The 16778-nt window shown below is 40.4% G+C and overlaps 1 protein-coding gene across 4 annotated transcripts; it reads left to right on the top strand.

Moving 5' to 3' along the window:
* The first annotated feature begins 1105 nt into the window (after positions 1–1105).
* On the top strand, positions 1106–16523 carry LOC131325734 (pectin acetylesterase 12-like). Of its 4 annotated transcripts, none has more exons than XM_058358147.1 (12): positions 1106–1596; positions 3792–3874; positions 6289–6418; positions 6556–6629; positions 13048–13134; positions 13215–13339; positions 13440–13500; positions 14206–14259; positions 14387–14464; positions 14597–14702; positions 14817–14962; positions 16256–16523. In XM_058358147.1, the coding sequence occupies exons 1-12, from the start codon at positions 1398–1400 to the stop codon at positions 16361–16363; spliced, it is 1251 nt and encodes a 416-aa protein (XP_058214130.1). In that variant the 5' UTR covers positions 1106–1397; the 3' UTR covers positions 16364–16523. The 4 variants fall into 4 exon arrangements, with proteins under 4 accessions (XP_058214130.1, XP_058214131.1, XP_058214132.1 ...); XM_058358150.1 differs by lacking the exon at positions 1106–1596 and adding an exon at positions 6004–6066 and having other exon boundaries at positions 3810–3874; XM_058358149.1 differs by lacking the exon at positions 3792–3874 and having other exon boundaries at positions 1190–1596.
* Positions 16524–16778: the final 255 nt, after the last annotated feature.

The following is a 16778-nucleotide window of genomic DNA, read 5'->3' on the forward strand; positions in this document are numbered from 1 at the left end:
AAATAAATAAATAGGTTACTTAAAAGAAGTGGGCTTCACCAAGCTCATTTTCCAGATTATTCAAAGAGCCCTGGCTCAAACTTTTGTCAGCTAGCAACTGCACTCCACATATCTAAGACTTGCTATAAACATTTCAAACAGTGAGCATTTCATCGACACAAACTAAAGCAATCCCATTCATGCAGGACAATGTAATAAAACGACAAAATCTTAGGAATCCACCTACGAGCAGAGAAGCTCCAACAGGAGCTTCAAATCCTACATGGAGGTATGGGCACTTTTGACAAGTACCACAGCTCAAATTCAGCTGCCTCTCATGAAGCCAAATCCACTTGTATTGGCATGAGGTTCATGCGAAATGTGCAAACCAATACAGGATAAAAAAATAAAAAAACCCTAGCATCTCACATATAATCTTACAGATCTCAACATTCACCGTTTTTGGCTACCAATTTCGGGATCTAATTACCAAAATTTCTAAACAAATACGGGATCTAGTTACCAAAATTTCTACACAAATATGAGATCTAATTACAAAAATTTTTACACAAATACGAGATCTAATTACCAAAATCTCTACACAAATACAGAATCTCTACACAAATACATGTATGTAAATGGGTGGGCTGGGGTGGCGGCGGTGAAGAACACAGAGAGAGAGAGAGGGAGAGAGAGAAGAAAAGAGTGAGAGAGAGAGAGAGAGAGAGAGAGAGAGAGAGAGAACGGCACCTGAGGCGGTGGTGCGGCGGCAGGAGTGGCGGCGTTGCGGTGGTGGCTATGGAGGTGGAGATGGTGGGAGCCAGAAATGGAGTGGCGTGGGGAGACGTAAATGGGTGGGTCGGGGGATTAAGGTTTTTATTTGGATGGGTGCAGGAGTTAAAGTGTAATTTTTGGGAGGGACAGGGTATAATAGGAAGATCTGGTATATTTAATAGGTTACATGGAGAAATTTTTTTTTTTTTAAATATTAGAATGGACTATGTGGAGTAACGAGTTCTGAAAAAAAAATAGAGGGCTGCGAATAGCGGCCCCCTTTCCCCTTTGAGATCGAATAATGAAGGTCTGAAACCCTTTTTCTACTATAGATTCGAAACGTGTGACTAGTGAAACCCGACAAAAAACTCCCCCACACACTCTCTGCTTTAACCGAAAAAGTAAATTACAGACATCCCCCGCGCGCCCCCTCTCTCTCTCTCCCACCCACCCACACATAATGATTTCCCAAATCCGTCACTACAAAATCCCACTAAGATTTCCCAAATTGTTAAACTCTTAAATATGGGTCCATTTTCGCTGCTTACACATACAACGATTTAACTACAATGTTGGAGCCCAGTGTTTTGTTTTTGTAAAATCCAAATTGGGTTGTGTGAGATTTAAGGGACTCGAGAGTAGCCATGGGGAAGCTTGTTTTGGGTTTATGGGTTGTTTTTGTTTTGGGGGTTTTCAGCAAATGTATAGTGGGTTTCGAGCATTTTAATCTAACTGAGCTGCGATTTGAGTCATTGCATGGAGGAGTCTCTGCTGCATCTGCTGCTAGTAATCCTCTTGTGGTGGATCTTACTCTTATTCAGGGAGCTGCTGCTCAAGGCGCTGGTACTCTCTCTTTCTCTCTCTCTCTCTCTCTCTCTAAAACTAGCTATGTTTTCTTTGTTTTTGTTCGATACTTTTTTTCTTTGTCATTACGGATTTGTATTTGTTGAATCTTAAGCTAAATTTGCCTAATTCTCTGTTTTCCTTACACTCTGTTTGGAAGTTGCGGAAAGAAAGAGAAAAGAAAGGAACAATTATTATCAGAGGAAGTGTGGAGAAAGTTGAAGTTTGATTCGTTGTTACTGTATTTCTTTGTTACTTTCTTCTCTCTCTCTCTCTCTCTCTCTCTCTCTCTCTTCTTTTTTGCCGGTTCCAAAGGTGGGGAGGAAACAAAGTACGCAGCAATTAGGAGTATTTTCCTCAAAAATGCTACAGGTACCGAAATTGGGGGACCGAAATCGGACCGACGGCCGCCGGCGGGCCGTCTCCGGCCACCGGACGGCCGATCCGAGCCGTCCAAAAATTCTAAAAAAAAAAACCGAGGGGGCCCACGCGGGAATCAACGTCATCCGAGGTGTGTAGGGTGCTTGATCGGAGCACCCCTTTTCGTGTGTATATGTGTATATACACACGAAAAGGGGTGCTCCGATCAAGCACCCTACACACCTCGGATGACGTTGATTCCCGCGTGGGCCCCCTCGGTTTTTTTTTTTAGAATTTTTGGACGGCTCGGATCGGCCGTCCGGTGGCCGGAGACGGCCCGCCGGCGGCCGTCGGTCCGATTTCGGTCCCCCAATTTCGGTACCTGTAGCAACACTCTTCTATTTTCCTATCCTTTCTCTGTCTATCCCACACTACAAAAAAACATTATTGGGTAATGATTTTTCCACCCTTTTTTTATCCCCTTACACTTCTTTTTTGGCATTATTCTTGTAAAATTACAAGCTTATCCTTTCACACCTGAAAAGTCAGGTACGAATAATTGGACTAAAATGTTACTAGTTTTGTATATTTTCGTAAATAAAGGGCGAAAAAGGAGTGGAAGTGAACAATACGGGAGTGGAAAGTCAATTCCCTATATCCTATTGTGAATTTCGATCAGCTTTTCTTTTTTGGTTGATCAACTTGTTTTTTGGTTTTGGTTTTCTTTGTTTACCTTGATAACGTTTTCCACTTTGTTTGGTTGACTGTCATTATTAGGTTGAGTGACTTCATGCATGCTGTTATTTGTTCTAATTAATTAGGGGAGTTTCCACAAAGTAATACAGTAAGTTGTTGACAACTTTTTGATTTTGTTCTTATTCAATTTTTTTTTTTTGTTGCGTATGTTAGTTTTGCGCCAAATTTTTATGTATTAAGCGTTCATCTTGACGAGAGGAATCGGAAAAGTAAAAAATTATGACTTTTACACAATTATTTTGGGAAATACACAGAATATCCAAGAAAAACCAAAAAAATCGAGACGAACGCTTAATACATAAAAGTTTGACGCAAAACTAACATACGCGATCTTTTTTTGAATAAGAACAAAATCAAAAAAGTTGTTATCAACAACTTATTACTTAGTGGAAGCTATTGATCAGTGTTGCTTGTAGTTGATGGTAAATGGTAGATTGAGTTTAGGTTTACACAGCTTAGATTTTCTATCACATCCATCATGCATTGCGTACCCTTTAAGTGAAACCTTGGCCTCAAAATTTTGGACACCGCTCCTCGGCAAACTGCACCCCCGTGCAGTTGGATTTTTCTGGCCATTTGCTGGACCTATTTCAATGATCAAATCCGTCCATATTGTAGCTCTCATCGGAATGCACTAGTGTGGTTTAAATCGTGTCAGTTGTACTTGTATACCAATTAGTATGTAAAGGAAAATAAAAAAAAGAAATCGAATCGAAATTTTGATGGTTCTTATCTTGTGCGTGCAGAACATCAGTTTGATTTGTTTTGTTTTTTTTAACTCCGTTCACATCTAACTGGTCTCCAATAAACATGATTTCAAACCACATTTATTTGTTTCAACGAGATCTAAAACATATGGATTGGACCGACTATTGAACTAGGTCCGGCAAGTGGCCGGAAAAGACCGAACTGTACCCTTGCATTTCACGGCAACCTGCCGAGAAGCCATTTCCCAAAAATTTATCTCATGGGGTATCTCTTTTTGTACTAGGATATGATTTTTGCTACCTTAGATGCTTACCAATATTCCTGGTTATGAAATATGCCTAATTCCCTTTTCGTGTGATTAACGCTGGCAGTATGTTTGGACGGAACATTACCTGGTTATCATTTGGATCGTGGATCTGGGTCAGGAGAAAACAGTTGGCTCATTCAATTGGAGGTTTGTGAGGCAATTTCAAGATAATTAGTATTGCAAACATTGCGATTGTTAGATATTAGAATTCCCCATCTCCTTCGCTTACTGTCATTACATTACTGAATTATAGAAACTCGAGGGCCCGTTCGATAAGGCTCTTAACGGTTTGGGATTGGATTACTTACTATCATTGCATTATAGAATTATAGAAACTCGAGGGCCCGTTTGATAAGGCTCTTAAAGGGTTGGGATTGGATTGCTAAGGAGGGGTATTAGCAATACCCTGTTTGATTCCAAAAATGAGGTTGGGATTGGATTGCTTGCTAGTCCGATGGGATGAGCAAGATCCCAAACTAGGGGTATTAGCAATACCCCTTGGGACATGGTATTCATAGTCCAATCCCCTCCTTTAACGGTGCAATGACTAAACTGTTCCTTTATTTGGGACCCCTATAGTGCAGATACTTTATTATGAGAACCTTAGACACAAATATTAATTATGATCTTTTAGGATAAAATTATCAGAAAAATAAGATCTTCGGACCGGTTCAAATAGATAAAAAATTGGAGCACTTTAATTTTTTAACCATATTTTTTAATATATAAAGTCTCAAAAAAAATCAAGTGCTCCAATTTTCAATTTGTTTAAACCTGTGCGAAGATGTTATTTTTCTGATCAAATTATTCTAAAGAGTCATAATTAAATTTTGTCTCTAAAACTCTCATAATTAAGTTTCTGCTCTTTATTTGGGACCCTAGGGAGCATAATTATGAGAGCCCTAGAGACAAAATTTAATAATGACTCTTTAGAATAATATGATCAGAATAACAATATCTTTGAACCGGTTCAAACGGATTGTAAATTGGAGCACTTAATATTTTAACCATATTTTTTACTATATAAACAATCTAAAAAAATTAATTGCTCAAATTTTCAATTCACTTAAACCTGTGTGAAGATGTTAATTTTTTGATCATATTATTCTAAAGGATCATAATTAATTTTTTTTTCTAGGACTCTCATAATTAAATATCTGCTATTTATTTGTTATCCTTCAATTTTTGCATAAGGGCAAAAATGGAAATGTATACTATTAATCCAATCATGTCCCATATGAAACAAACATGATATAAATAATCCCATCATCTAATTCTGTTCAAAACAAACATTCAAATTACGAATCTCATCTCCTTATGAATCCCATCTCTTTACGAGTCCCATCTTGTTATAATCTCACCTATCTAATACTTTTAACAAACGAGGCATCTAACCTGAGTTACTAAATTTAGCTGTTATGTGTTTTTTTTTCAATTAGAAAATTAGAGGTTGGTCCTATTTTTTAGCTTCGGTGTCATCCCAACCCTAAATATTGCGGCCGAACCTGGACAGGTTTTGTTCTGTTGTGTAATGGCTTTTTTGCCCCTGTAAACTATATGAATTGTGTATGTGAACTATGTGAATTGTATCTGCAACCCGAGGGGTATTTTCGTCCGAAATAATGGGCCAGGAGGCCCAGGACTATATCGGGTAGCAATAATATGCGTAGGGACTAATTTGGGCCCGAGCCTAATTTACGGGGCTGGCCTATAAAACCCCCCTTTTTAATTCTTGTTTCACTGCTAATATTACAAAAATAAATAAGAACTTAGTTCCAAGCATATATGCTGAAGTGCTTAAAACATGACAGCATTGGTAATATGGATTTTTATTTTAATCATGTAGACAGTTATTTCTTGTCGCAGTGAGAGCTCACGATTCTAAAAGCTGTTCTTAATGTGTGACCATCAAGAGAATGTGGACAAATAATCAATAGTTTGGAGTTCGAAGAAAATTGAAGGGAGTTATGAGACTTTTAACGGGACTTTTCATGAACCGAGGGTTGCCTTTCACTCACATAAAGCCTTCTGACGTCCTAGAAATAATTCTCTAGAAAATTGTTCCATTATCTTGTTTGAATTGCATGAAGTTCTTTCTTTTATGGACTCCTGCATGGGTGTCGGATGCATGTATGTGCCTAAGTGTTGAATTAATCTAATTTTTATCTCAAGGACACGAGGACAGGCCAAATTATTCATATTCCTTGGTATGCTTCTTTTATATTTTTCAGTCAGTGTTGTGTACAAGGTGTCTTATGGCATTTCAATGATAACAGAGGAGTTCTATGCATAGTCCATTGGTAAGAATTTGATTGCTATATGAATGTCTAATTGAACATGTAAGATCCAGATCCTATACATTCATGTCTTAAAGAGTCCATAACAAAGACAGTTCAGTTACTCTGTTTAAGTATTTTTTTCTGTCTATGGTTTTGCTTGTAACTGTTTTCCATTATGTTATGGGATGCAAATTTTATGGTGGGAGGCTTCATGCTGCATTTTTTCCGCACTGTGCTTCTCGGTTTCTATTGAGAACCTGATTTTATGAGATCTTCTGAAAGGGTGGAGGCTGGTGTAATAACAGACGATCTTGTGTCTACCGCCAAACAACTCGGCGGGGATCATCAAATTACATGGAAAAGCGGATACCCTTTACTGGAATACTTAGCAACAAGGCCGAAGAAAATCCAGGTACTCTCAATCTCAGATTGCGAATTGTTAAATCTTAAATATGATTCCCTTATTTTCTCCTTTTCCATTTTCGTGTATATATTTTTTCAACTTGTGTGTGACAACTTTTGCTTACTCATGGTCTGGTTTCATTGCAGATTTTTTCAACTGGAATAGAGTAAAGCTGCGTTATTGTGATGGTGCCTCCTTTGCAGGGGACGGTGAAGATAAGGTTGGTGGAACTATATGGTGGTTTTTGATTATCCTTCTATTGCCAATATTGGTGCTCTATTTGGCTTCCAAAGAGTTGAACAAAAAGGAATGAGATAGGTACCTAACAATCCCACGTCCTACAACCAAATAATTTTACTTTGATAAGGTACTTATTAGTCTATTTCATTACCTCTTGTATCTTTGGCCGCCACGTGGTGCATAGGTAAAGTAGTAAAAGGAAATAATTCTCCAGTCTCCACCAAAATCAGTTGCTGAATATACACACGACTTTTGGGTACCTTTTCCTACTCCATGATAGAAAAGGTAATAATGCTTAAAGCTTGGCTATTCAAACAAGAATTCTGTCCTCGTGGTGCCAAAGTGTTTTAATGCTGTCATCTCCAACTTCATTTGCGTTTTGCAACCATTATTTGTTCTGTTTATCATATTAAGCCTGTACAAAGAAGGATAATTACAGACAAATTAAAGAAAACTTAACTTGTAGTTGTAGGTACTGTTATTAGAGAAAATGAGAGAAAAGTGTATTGGGTGTCAATTGACCCTAATTGATAAAGAGCTTTATTTATATTATGTCGAGACCCATTACATAACATGACTACCCGATGTGGGACTAAACTATTCTAACACTCCCCCTCAAGCTGGAGAATAAATATCACAAAGTCCCAGCTTGTTACATAACAATTCTAAACGTGGTTTGAACAATGATTTGGTGAAGATATCGGCCAACTGGGCTCCAGTAGACATAAATGGAGTAGCTAACACACCACTGTCAATTTTCTCGCGAACAATGTGACAATCTACCTCAATATGCTTGGTTCTCTCATGAAACACCAGATTCGAGGCAATATGTATCGCCGCCTGATTGTCACAGTACATAGGAATGGACAATTGCACCTGAAATCCCAGCTCCTCAAGAAATGATCTCAGCCAAACAACCTCACATGTAGTATGAGCCATAGCACGATATTCTGCTTCCGCACTAAACCTTGCAACCAGAGTCTGCTTCTTACTCTTTCAGGTAACTAGGTTGTCACCAACAAAAGTACAGTAACCAGTTGTTGAACGTCTATCAGACGGTGACCCTGCCCAACCTGCATCAGTAAACGCCTCAACACGCAGATGACCATTGGAACGGTAAAATAAGCCATGTCCAGGATGAGCCTTAGGATACTTCACAATGCGAATACAAGCTTCCCAATGTGGAAGACGAGGAGCAGACATGAACTGACTCACCATACTAATAGCAAACGAGATATCAGGACGAGTATTGGTAAGATAATTCAACTTACCAACCAAGCGACGATATTGGTCTGGATGAGAAAACTCCTCCCCCTGATCAACACAAAGTTTGACATTAGGATCCATCGGAGTCTCCATAGGCTTGGCTCCTAACAAACCTGTCTCTTCTAGAATATCCAACACATATTTCCTCTCGGACAAACTAATCCCATCCTTAGACCTTGCTACCACAATACCCAAGAAATACCGTAGCTTACCCCCAAGTCTTTAGTGTGAAACTGACTATGTAAGAACTGTTTTAGCTCTTCGATCCCTTTCTGATCATCTCCAGTAATAATAATGTCATCAACATAGACAATGAGCAATACTTTCCCTTGAGCTGATATAAGGGAAAATACAGAATGATCTGATTGACTTCGACGCATGCCAAACCTCAAAACAGCCTCACTAAACTTGCCAAACCACGCTCTAAGAGATTGTTTTAAGTCCATAAAGTGCCTTGCGAAGACGACATACCTTATGATGCTCCCCCTGAGCAACATACCCAGGTGGTTGCTCCATATAAACTTCCTCCTAGAGCTCGCCATGGAGAAAGACATTTTTTACATCAAGCTGAAACAACGGCCAGCCAAGATTGGCGGCAAGAGAAATAAAAATCCGCACAGAGCAAAGCTTGGCAACAGGAGAGAACGTATTGGAATAATCAGCAGCATAAGTCTGGATGTAGCCTCTTACAACCAGGCGAGTTGTGTGCCGCTCAACAGTGCCATCAGGAAGATACTTGACAGTATAGACCCAACGACAGCCAACAGTAGATATCCCAGCAGGAAGAGTAATCAACTCCCATGTGCCATTGTATGAAGAGCAGACATTTCATCCACCATAGCTGTCCGTCACTCAGACTGGGAGAATGCCTCCTGAACATTTTTAGGAACAGAAATGGAGGAAACAGTAGTAGTAAAAGCACGAAGAGATGAAGAGAAATGAGCATAAGAGATAAATCGAGAAATAGGATGAAAAGTGCTCAAGGTAGTAGTATAACCATATTTTACCGGTGGACGACGATTCTCACGAGTCGGATAGCGAGGGGTAGGTGGATCCGGCGACGGGGGAGAAGACAGAGGCGTGGGCACAGAGAGTTCGGCAGACTGGAGGGGTTGAGGAGGCGGAGGCGGAGGCGGAGGCAGTGCTAGTGCCAGGAAACGACGACCATATACCTACAAAGGGTTGGGTGAAACAGTGCCAGTAGGAATAGCCATAGCGAATACAGACTCAAGCGGAAGAAGGTCGATGGTAGTAACAGGGTTTGAGTAATATGGCAACGACTCATTGAACATGACATTAGCACAGATAAAGTGACGACATAAAGTAGGAAAGTAACATCGATATCCTTTCTGGGCGTGTGAGTAGCCCAAAAAGATACACTTAAAAGACCGAGGATCAAGTTTACTCCTATCAGGGTCAAGAGCATGAACATAACAGGTACACCCAAAAACCCGAGGAGGGAGAGAGTGGATAGGCTGACTAGGAAATAAAACCGTATGGAGAACCTGACCACCTAAGACCGTATGGGGAACCTGGCCACTTAAGACCGTAGAAGGCATACGGTTGATTAGGTAACATACAGTGAGAACGGCGTCACTCCAATAGGACGTAGGGACCTGCATTTGAAATAATAGAGCACGCATAACCCCAGATAAGTGCCCAATCTTGCGCTCAGCAATTCCATTTTGTTATGGAGTCCGAGAGTACGACGATTGGTGAACAATGACATGATTAGCGAAAAACTGATAAAGTAGATGGTGAAAATATTCGCGGGCATTATCTAAACGAAATATCTTAACACAAGTATCAAACTGATTTTTGACTTCTATGTAAAAAGTTTGAAAAATAGATTTCCATTCAGATCGCTCTTTCATTAAATAAAGATATGTGATACGAGAAAAATCATCCACAGAAATAACGTAATACCAAAAACCAGAAACACTGGGCACATGAATAGGCCCTCAAATGTCTGAATGAACAAACTGGAAAGGATGAGATCCACGACGCTCAATCCTAGGTAAAAAGGGGACTCTATAGTGTTTACTAAACTCACAGACCTCACAAACCAACTTATTAATAGACTCTGAAGAAAGGGATGACCAAGACAACAGTGCTGTTGGTAGGGAGATTCTGATGTCTGAAGAGCTGCAAGCTGAGGATCAGTCAGGTAATATAAGCCACCTCGCTCAGTGCCCCCACCAATCTTCCCCGTCTTGAGATCCTAAAAAACATTGCCATGAGAAAGAAATGTGACGGAACAACTTAAAGATTTTGTAAGGCGGCTCATAGATATAAGATTAAAAAGTAAACGAGGAACATGTAAAACAGACGATAAAGTAAGAGAGGAAGTGACAGGGACGGAACCAAATCCAGTAACAGCAGTGGTAAAGCCATCAGCCATGGTAACATGAGATGGTCTACCAACTGGTTGTCGATCAAAGAAAATAGATGTATCAGTCATATGATCAGTGGCGCCTGAGTCAATAACCCAAGGGGAGGAAGAAGAGGAGGTAACACAAGCAACAGATGTACCGGTCTGAGCGAGCGTAGCAGTAGAGGATCCTGTTGCAGCCTGAAATGACAAAAAGCGCTGGTACTCATCTGCTGAAATAGCCATACTATCGGCAGAGGATGGAGTAAACGGTCCAGTATCCGAAGAGATAGCAGCCTGATGAGCTTGGGAAAAACCGTCAAGATTATAACAGAACTCCACCGTATGATTTGTTCCCCAACAATGAGTACACAATCTAGAGTCACGGCCACGACCTCAGCCACCTCCCCTGATATGCGACTCCCACGATTATCAAAACTAGAGTCACAATTCCCAAAACCACAACCAAAACTACGACTTCCAAAGTCACGACTACGACCTCCAAACCCAGAATCACGGCCGCCAAAGCCACGACCACTCACCCCATAATCGCAGCCACGACTACTAAACCGAAAATCATGGCCGCGACCACAACCATGGCTAACGGATAAAACAGAGTTGTCAGAAATAGCGAAAGACAAAGCAGAACGGCCAGAAGTCGGTGCACCAGAAATAGACGATGACTGCCGGAGACGACTGAATACCTCGCTGAGAGGAGGTAAGTCACGATCCCCCAAAATCTGATTACCCACAGGTTTGAAAGTGGATGATGCACAAAAAACGAGTAACCCTCATGCGCTCACGCTGGCTCCGTATAACCTGAATATCAGCAGAAAGTGGCTCACAAATATCCAATTCATTACAAATGCGCCGGAACTTAGCATAATAATCCTCAAAAGAATCATCACCCTGAGATATATTAAAGAAATCATATGTGCGACGGAGATTGTCGACACCTGAATACAACTCTTTTGCCTGTGTCCACACCTCTCTAGCTGTATCACAAAACATTAGCATACTAGCAACATGTTCCGTCATACTATTCCATAACTCTGAAGGAATACGGGCATCAACAGGTTTCCAAGCCCCATATGTGGGTGCATCTGCAGCAGGGGGCTCACAGTCAAATAAGAGTCCTCAGACTGACCCATATAATACACCTCAACAGCTTTAGCCCAAAGAACATAATTGTCCCCATTTAATGGTGTGGAGGTAATAGAGCGCCGCTCACGAGACCGAGAGCCACTAAAAAGACTACCAATACTAGTAGAACTAGAACCAGAAGTGGTACCAACAACTGTAGAAAGAGGGCCTGAACCTGTTTTCTCTTCAGACATTTTCCCAAACACGTAAGGAGCACAAACACAATAATCACCAACTAATCAACAACGACCAACTAATCCAACCACGTATAATAAACCAAAAACAACTAACACTAGATCAAACGACAAATACCGACGTGTATGAACTTGCTACTGCTCAAACCCAACATGACCAATTGTAACCCAACATCTCTAATGAAGCAGCAACCGTAGAAACCATAATCCACACAATAGGAGTAAAAAATAACATAAACCAGCAATATCCAACTGACTGCAACATGACCCAGCCACACTAACAGACTGCAATGTTAACCAATGAAGCTCCGAACAACATCAACGCTCATAGAGACCATAAACCAGCAATACTAACACCATAGACTGAACTAATGTACTGAAACTCACATGAATCAGCAACCAGGAGGGTTGACGTAGGGCCAGTGAGGATCGCCGGTGACTAGGCAGGTCCGGCGAGGGCTGCCGGCAACAGGACGAAGGCTATCGGACTTGGAACAGAAGATCTGAGTGTCAAACAATGTGCGATATAGGTTTTTGGATGTCGGAAGTGGCTCGGTTTAGGGTTTTGAACATCAGGGGTGATTCAATCTAGGATTTCGAGCCACAGAATAGTTGATTAGGGACTGGGTTTAGAGGCGGCAGAAGGTTGATGGTGGATTAGGGTTTCGGCAGGGGTATAGGATGGTGGGTTAGCTATGTCGGCAGGAGTATACGGCAGTTATGGTGGTGTTTTAGGATTAGGGTTTAGGTATAGCTTTGATACCATGTTATTAGAGAAAAGGAGAGTAAAGTGTATAGGATGTCAATTGACCCTAACACAAAGAGCTTTATTTATATTATGTCGAGACTCATTACATAACATGACTACCCGATGTGGGACTAAACTATTCTAACAGGTACTTTGGTGCTAATATGTTCGTTACTGCTAGTTTTGACAAAATAAACTCCACCGTCATTGGCTGCAAATATCCTTCTATTACTGTCATAAACTATGCAGTAGGCAACGGTGCTTATTTGACATTTCCTGCATGACTTTAAATACGCTAGACCAGGTTGATGAATTGGTCGATTCCACTGGCTTAGTTCGAAGCTCACTCACAAAAAAGACAAGCTTCCTGTGCTGAGGTTGACTTGAACTGTATTTGACAAGCTCACGAACATTCTTAAAACTGTAGAAAATTGAGATACTCAAGCTCATATCAAGCTTGACTCATATAGAAGCTTGCTCGAGGTTGCTCTTAAGTCTTTAGATAATGGAGTTAAACCTCAACTTGTGTGGTCATTGCCTTTCTGAGATAAACTTGAGCGACCCACTGTGTGCCTCAATTCGTATTTAGCCTACAGGCATCTTGTTTGTTGAGTTGAGCCCTAGTTTTGAGTAATGTGTATGCACACTGGTTTACGTATTATTGATTCATTTCTAGGCCGCAAAATTGGAATTTAAAGGACAACGCATATGGTCAGCAGCTATGGAAGAGTTAATGTCAAGGGGGATGCACAATACCAACCAGGTTTTATGTCTAGAAAAACACTCATTTTTATTCTCGTTTAGTATGGGTTTCTCTGACGATTATCCGAATTTCTGTTTCAGGCACTTCTTTCAGGGTGTTCTGCCGGAGGTCTGGCTTCTATTTTGCACTGTGATGAGTTCCGGGACTTATTTCCTGGAAGTACTAAAGTGAAGTGCCTGAGTGATGCTGGATTATTCCTGGATGCGTAATTTCTTAAGGCCCTAGTAGTCTGATTATATTCTGCACAACTTCTATTTGGACATCCTCCTGAGCTTGGTTGTCGGTGGATCTTTCTGGTATTGCAGGGCTGATGTATCCGGTGGCCACACTCTCAGGAAATTTTTTGGTGGTGTGGTCAGCTTGCAGGTAATTAACATATTTAGTTTTTTATATCATCCACATGTTTTCCTTGTGTCATCTCCTTCGTGCATGGTGCAAACTAGTTACTATGGGACTGGTTAAAAAGTTTCAAACCAGGTATATGCATCCTGAAATTGGCAAATTGGATTGGAAATGTGAATATTTTTTGTTTTTATCTTTTAATCTCAGCGTGTTGAAATATTGGCTCTGCTCCTTGCAATATTCATATGTTCACTACTTTAATAAAATAGGATATTTGGATGGATTGGTATCTATTGGGAGTTTTGGAGCAAAGATTATCTGTGCAGGAGTACGTGTTTCAATCCTTTGTGTGTATGTATAACATCCAGTTGGTCTTCACGTTATAATCACTTATTAGTTATGAACTGGGTGTAGTTGTGTGGTTAAATCCAGAGAAACCCCTGCCCCCCAAAGAAAATCCGATGATCAAAGATTTAACATATTTAATCACACTTTACTTATCAAACAAAGTGAATCATGCTTTAGCTGTGTGATTTTTAGTTTATTAATAGAATCATGTACAAATCCAGCAATTAACCTGTCTCAGTGTACATTGCCAGTCAAACAGCTCAAATCGTCTAGTTTGTGGACCTTCTCTATGACAATGATCGATTGTTTGTTTGTATGTATGTTTGTTTGTTTTTCATTCTTTGCGTTCTTGGTAAATGGAAATATGTTTGGCTACAACAGGGCGTGCGAAAGAATCTGCCAAGTACTTGCACCAACCATCTCGATCCAACTTCCGTGAGTCCCTTCCTTGATATTTACATGCAAATGCAGGAGATTCAAGTTCATAAGAACGATAGCAAAAACTAATCTTCCCTTTTTTCTGAAACTCATGTCGACTTGTTTTCTCTTTCATCCTTTCCAGTGCTTCTTCCCTGAGAACTTAATTGCCAACATAAAAACCCCTCTATTTATTCTCAACGCAGCCTATGACTCATGGCAGGTAACATTGCATTTCTCTATTGTTAATGCTTTTGGGCAACTTGAGAAATTTTACTGCATTTCTTTTGTTCTTGATATGGTATATGTCCTTGAATGACAAACTTGATAAATTGTGTCTAATTCTTAAATTCAGGTCCAGGAAAGTTTAGCTCCAGCTGCAGCTGATCCTTCTGGTTATTGGCGTGATTGCAAAATGGATCATGCACAATGTACTGAAGCGCAGGTCCAGTTTTTGCAAGGTGATCTCATATAACGAAAATGACCGACAGTGTTGGGATTCATATTTGGCTTTGCAAATGTTGTTAAAGAACTTATATCAATTGATTAATGAGTTTGTGCATTCTTCGGAGCAGGGTTCAGGAATCATATGCTGAATGCAGTAAAAGGATTCTCAACGTCCGAGCAGAATGGCTTATTCATAAACTCTTGTTTCGCTCACTGTCAAACAGAGAGGCAGGATACATGGTTTGCTGATGATTCTCCTCTGATTGGCACCAAGGTACGCATGATGTGGTTATACATGACTATATCTATTGTTATGTGGTGGGCCCCTGAAACACCCAACTGCCGCTAGCAGCCCAGGATGGATGATGCCCAAGATAGCGGAGGAGAAGAAACAAGCAAAACCATTTACCAATCTATTATGGAGAATCCAAAGTACAAACAAAAGCATAAGCGAGGCTAATACAGTAATACCTAAATGGTTCGGCCTATCACCTACGTCCTTGGTCAAACGAACGACAAAGGCTTCCACTAATGCAAAAAAAAACTTCGAAGAGCTCCAATGCTGACAATCAAATTCTCAAAAAGAGAAACTCATGAACTCGAGTTACAGTTTCTCTCATCAAAATGCAAATAGAATCTCTCAACCAAAGCTCAACGTAACTCTTCTCACCAAACACTAGTTTCAAGTAAGAGACAACAAAGGAACAAAGTACCAACAGATAACCAAAGGCCAGACAATGAATGCAGCCAAAGGCCTACAAAGACCTTACCAAAGATTGTAGTCTACCAAAGCCTCCGTTTGAGTCCAACCCCAATTGAGCGAGTCATGCTTTACTCATGCTCAAAAAGTTCTTTCATGAGCTAATTCTTGTCCTAATTGATTCCCTAGCACTCCAAGTCCAAAACCAACTAGGATGTACTCAGAACAAAGTTCTAAGAAGTTCAAAACCAAGTCAGAGGCGGCCTAAGAAGTCAAATCATGTAAATTACGAAGCCTGTGCTGACCCCATGCTTGAGCGCAACATTGGGCGCAGGACTGCTGGGCGCCTGACTCAACAATTGAGTGCGAGATCAGGTGCTGGATTCTATATTGTCAGAATTGAGCAAACAAAGTCTATATCAACATAATATATACATGTACCCTTGAATGCACATATATCAGCCCATCATGTCTTTACTTTCTGCCTTCAATTGTGTTCTTTTTTGCGTTCTCTCACCCCAAGTGCCTTCTGTTTTCTCTTTTCCACATCATCTTCATTGCACATAAAGAAATCAATTCTATAAATCAAGTATTGCCCTCGTGTTTATTTTGATTCTTGTCGCCATTTACCAGTAGGCAAGTTCTGTACATATAACTAAAATATACGTGCACTCAACAATTTCTGCACTAACATGAAGGCATGTATATATGCCGATAAAAAAAAAACATGAAGGCGTGTAACAGATAAGAACACACACAAACAACCAGAAATACGAAGGGTTCTTGCATAAAGACTTGTCTGTGCATCTGTTATCTTAGCTAAATTGTTGTGAACCATCTTATATATGGGATGTTTCACATTGGCAGGGAATCGCACTAGGTGTAGGTGACTGGTATTTTGATCGAGCAGACATTAAGGCCATTGACTGTCCGTACCCCTGTGACAAAACTTGTCATAATCTGGTTTTCAAATAAGTCGCCATATTATTTACTGCATGTAGCTTTTCTTTTCTCTGTTTCAATTGACTCATTGAAGTTGTAATCTTGTTGAGTAAAGTGGAGATCCCATTGAGTGAAAACCCGCAATTTAAAGACAACAAATAGCATCATGAATCTATATGAATTCTCTTCACAATTTTTCTTTCTTTTTGTCTCTTGAAGTTCTTTTCCATCATTTTCATACAGTCTTGGAATGTGTATCTGCATTTGTGGTGTGGTGGTTTCGAGTAGCTGAATGGGTAGATTCGACTGTCTCTCCCCTATCCTTGAGCTAACCTACAAAATGAACATCTGTTATTGCCACTCGGCTGTAGACAGGGTTTGGGCTGCCCTAGATAGTAAGCCCAATCCAAACCAGGCTTAGTCCACTACAGCAATCCTACTAGTCTTC

This window comes from Rhododendron vialii, chromosome 5a (assembly GCF_030253575.1).
Source record: "Rhododendron vialii isolate Sample 1 chromosome 5a, ASM3025357v1".
NCBI lineage: Eukaryota > Viridiplantae > Streptophyta > Magnoliopsida > Ericales > Ericaceae > Rhododendron > Rhododendron vialii.

What these genes read in the sequence shown, in the direction of transcription:
- LOC131325734 (XM_058358147.1), top strand. Translation starts at nt 1,398, where the DNA reads ATGGGGAAGCTTGTTTTGGGTTTATGGGTTGTTTTTGTTTTGGGGGTT. An exon ending in AGCTGCTGCTCAAGGCGCTG is followed by an intron (nt 1,597 to 3,791) that starts GTACTCTCTCTT and finishes TAACGCTGGCAG; the next exon opens with TATGTTTGGACGGAACATTA. An exon ending in GCTGGATTATTCCTGGATGC is followed by an intron (nt 13,340 to 13,439) that starts GTAATTTCTTAA and finishes CTGGTATTGCAG; the next exon opens with GGCTGATGTATCCGGTGGCC.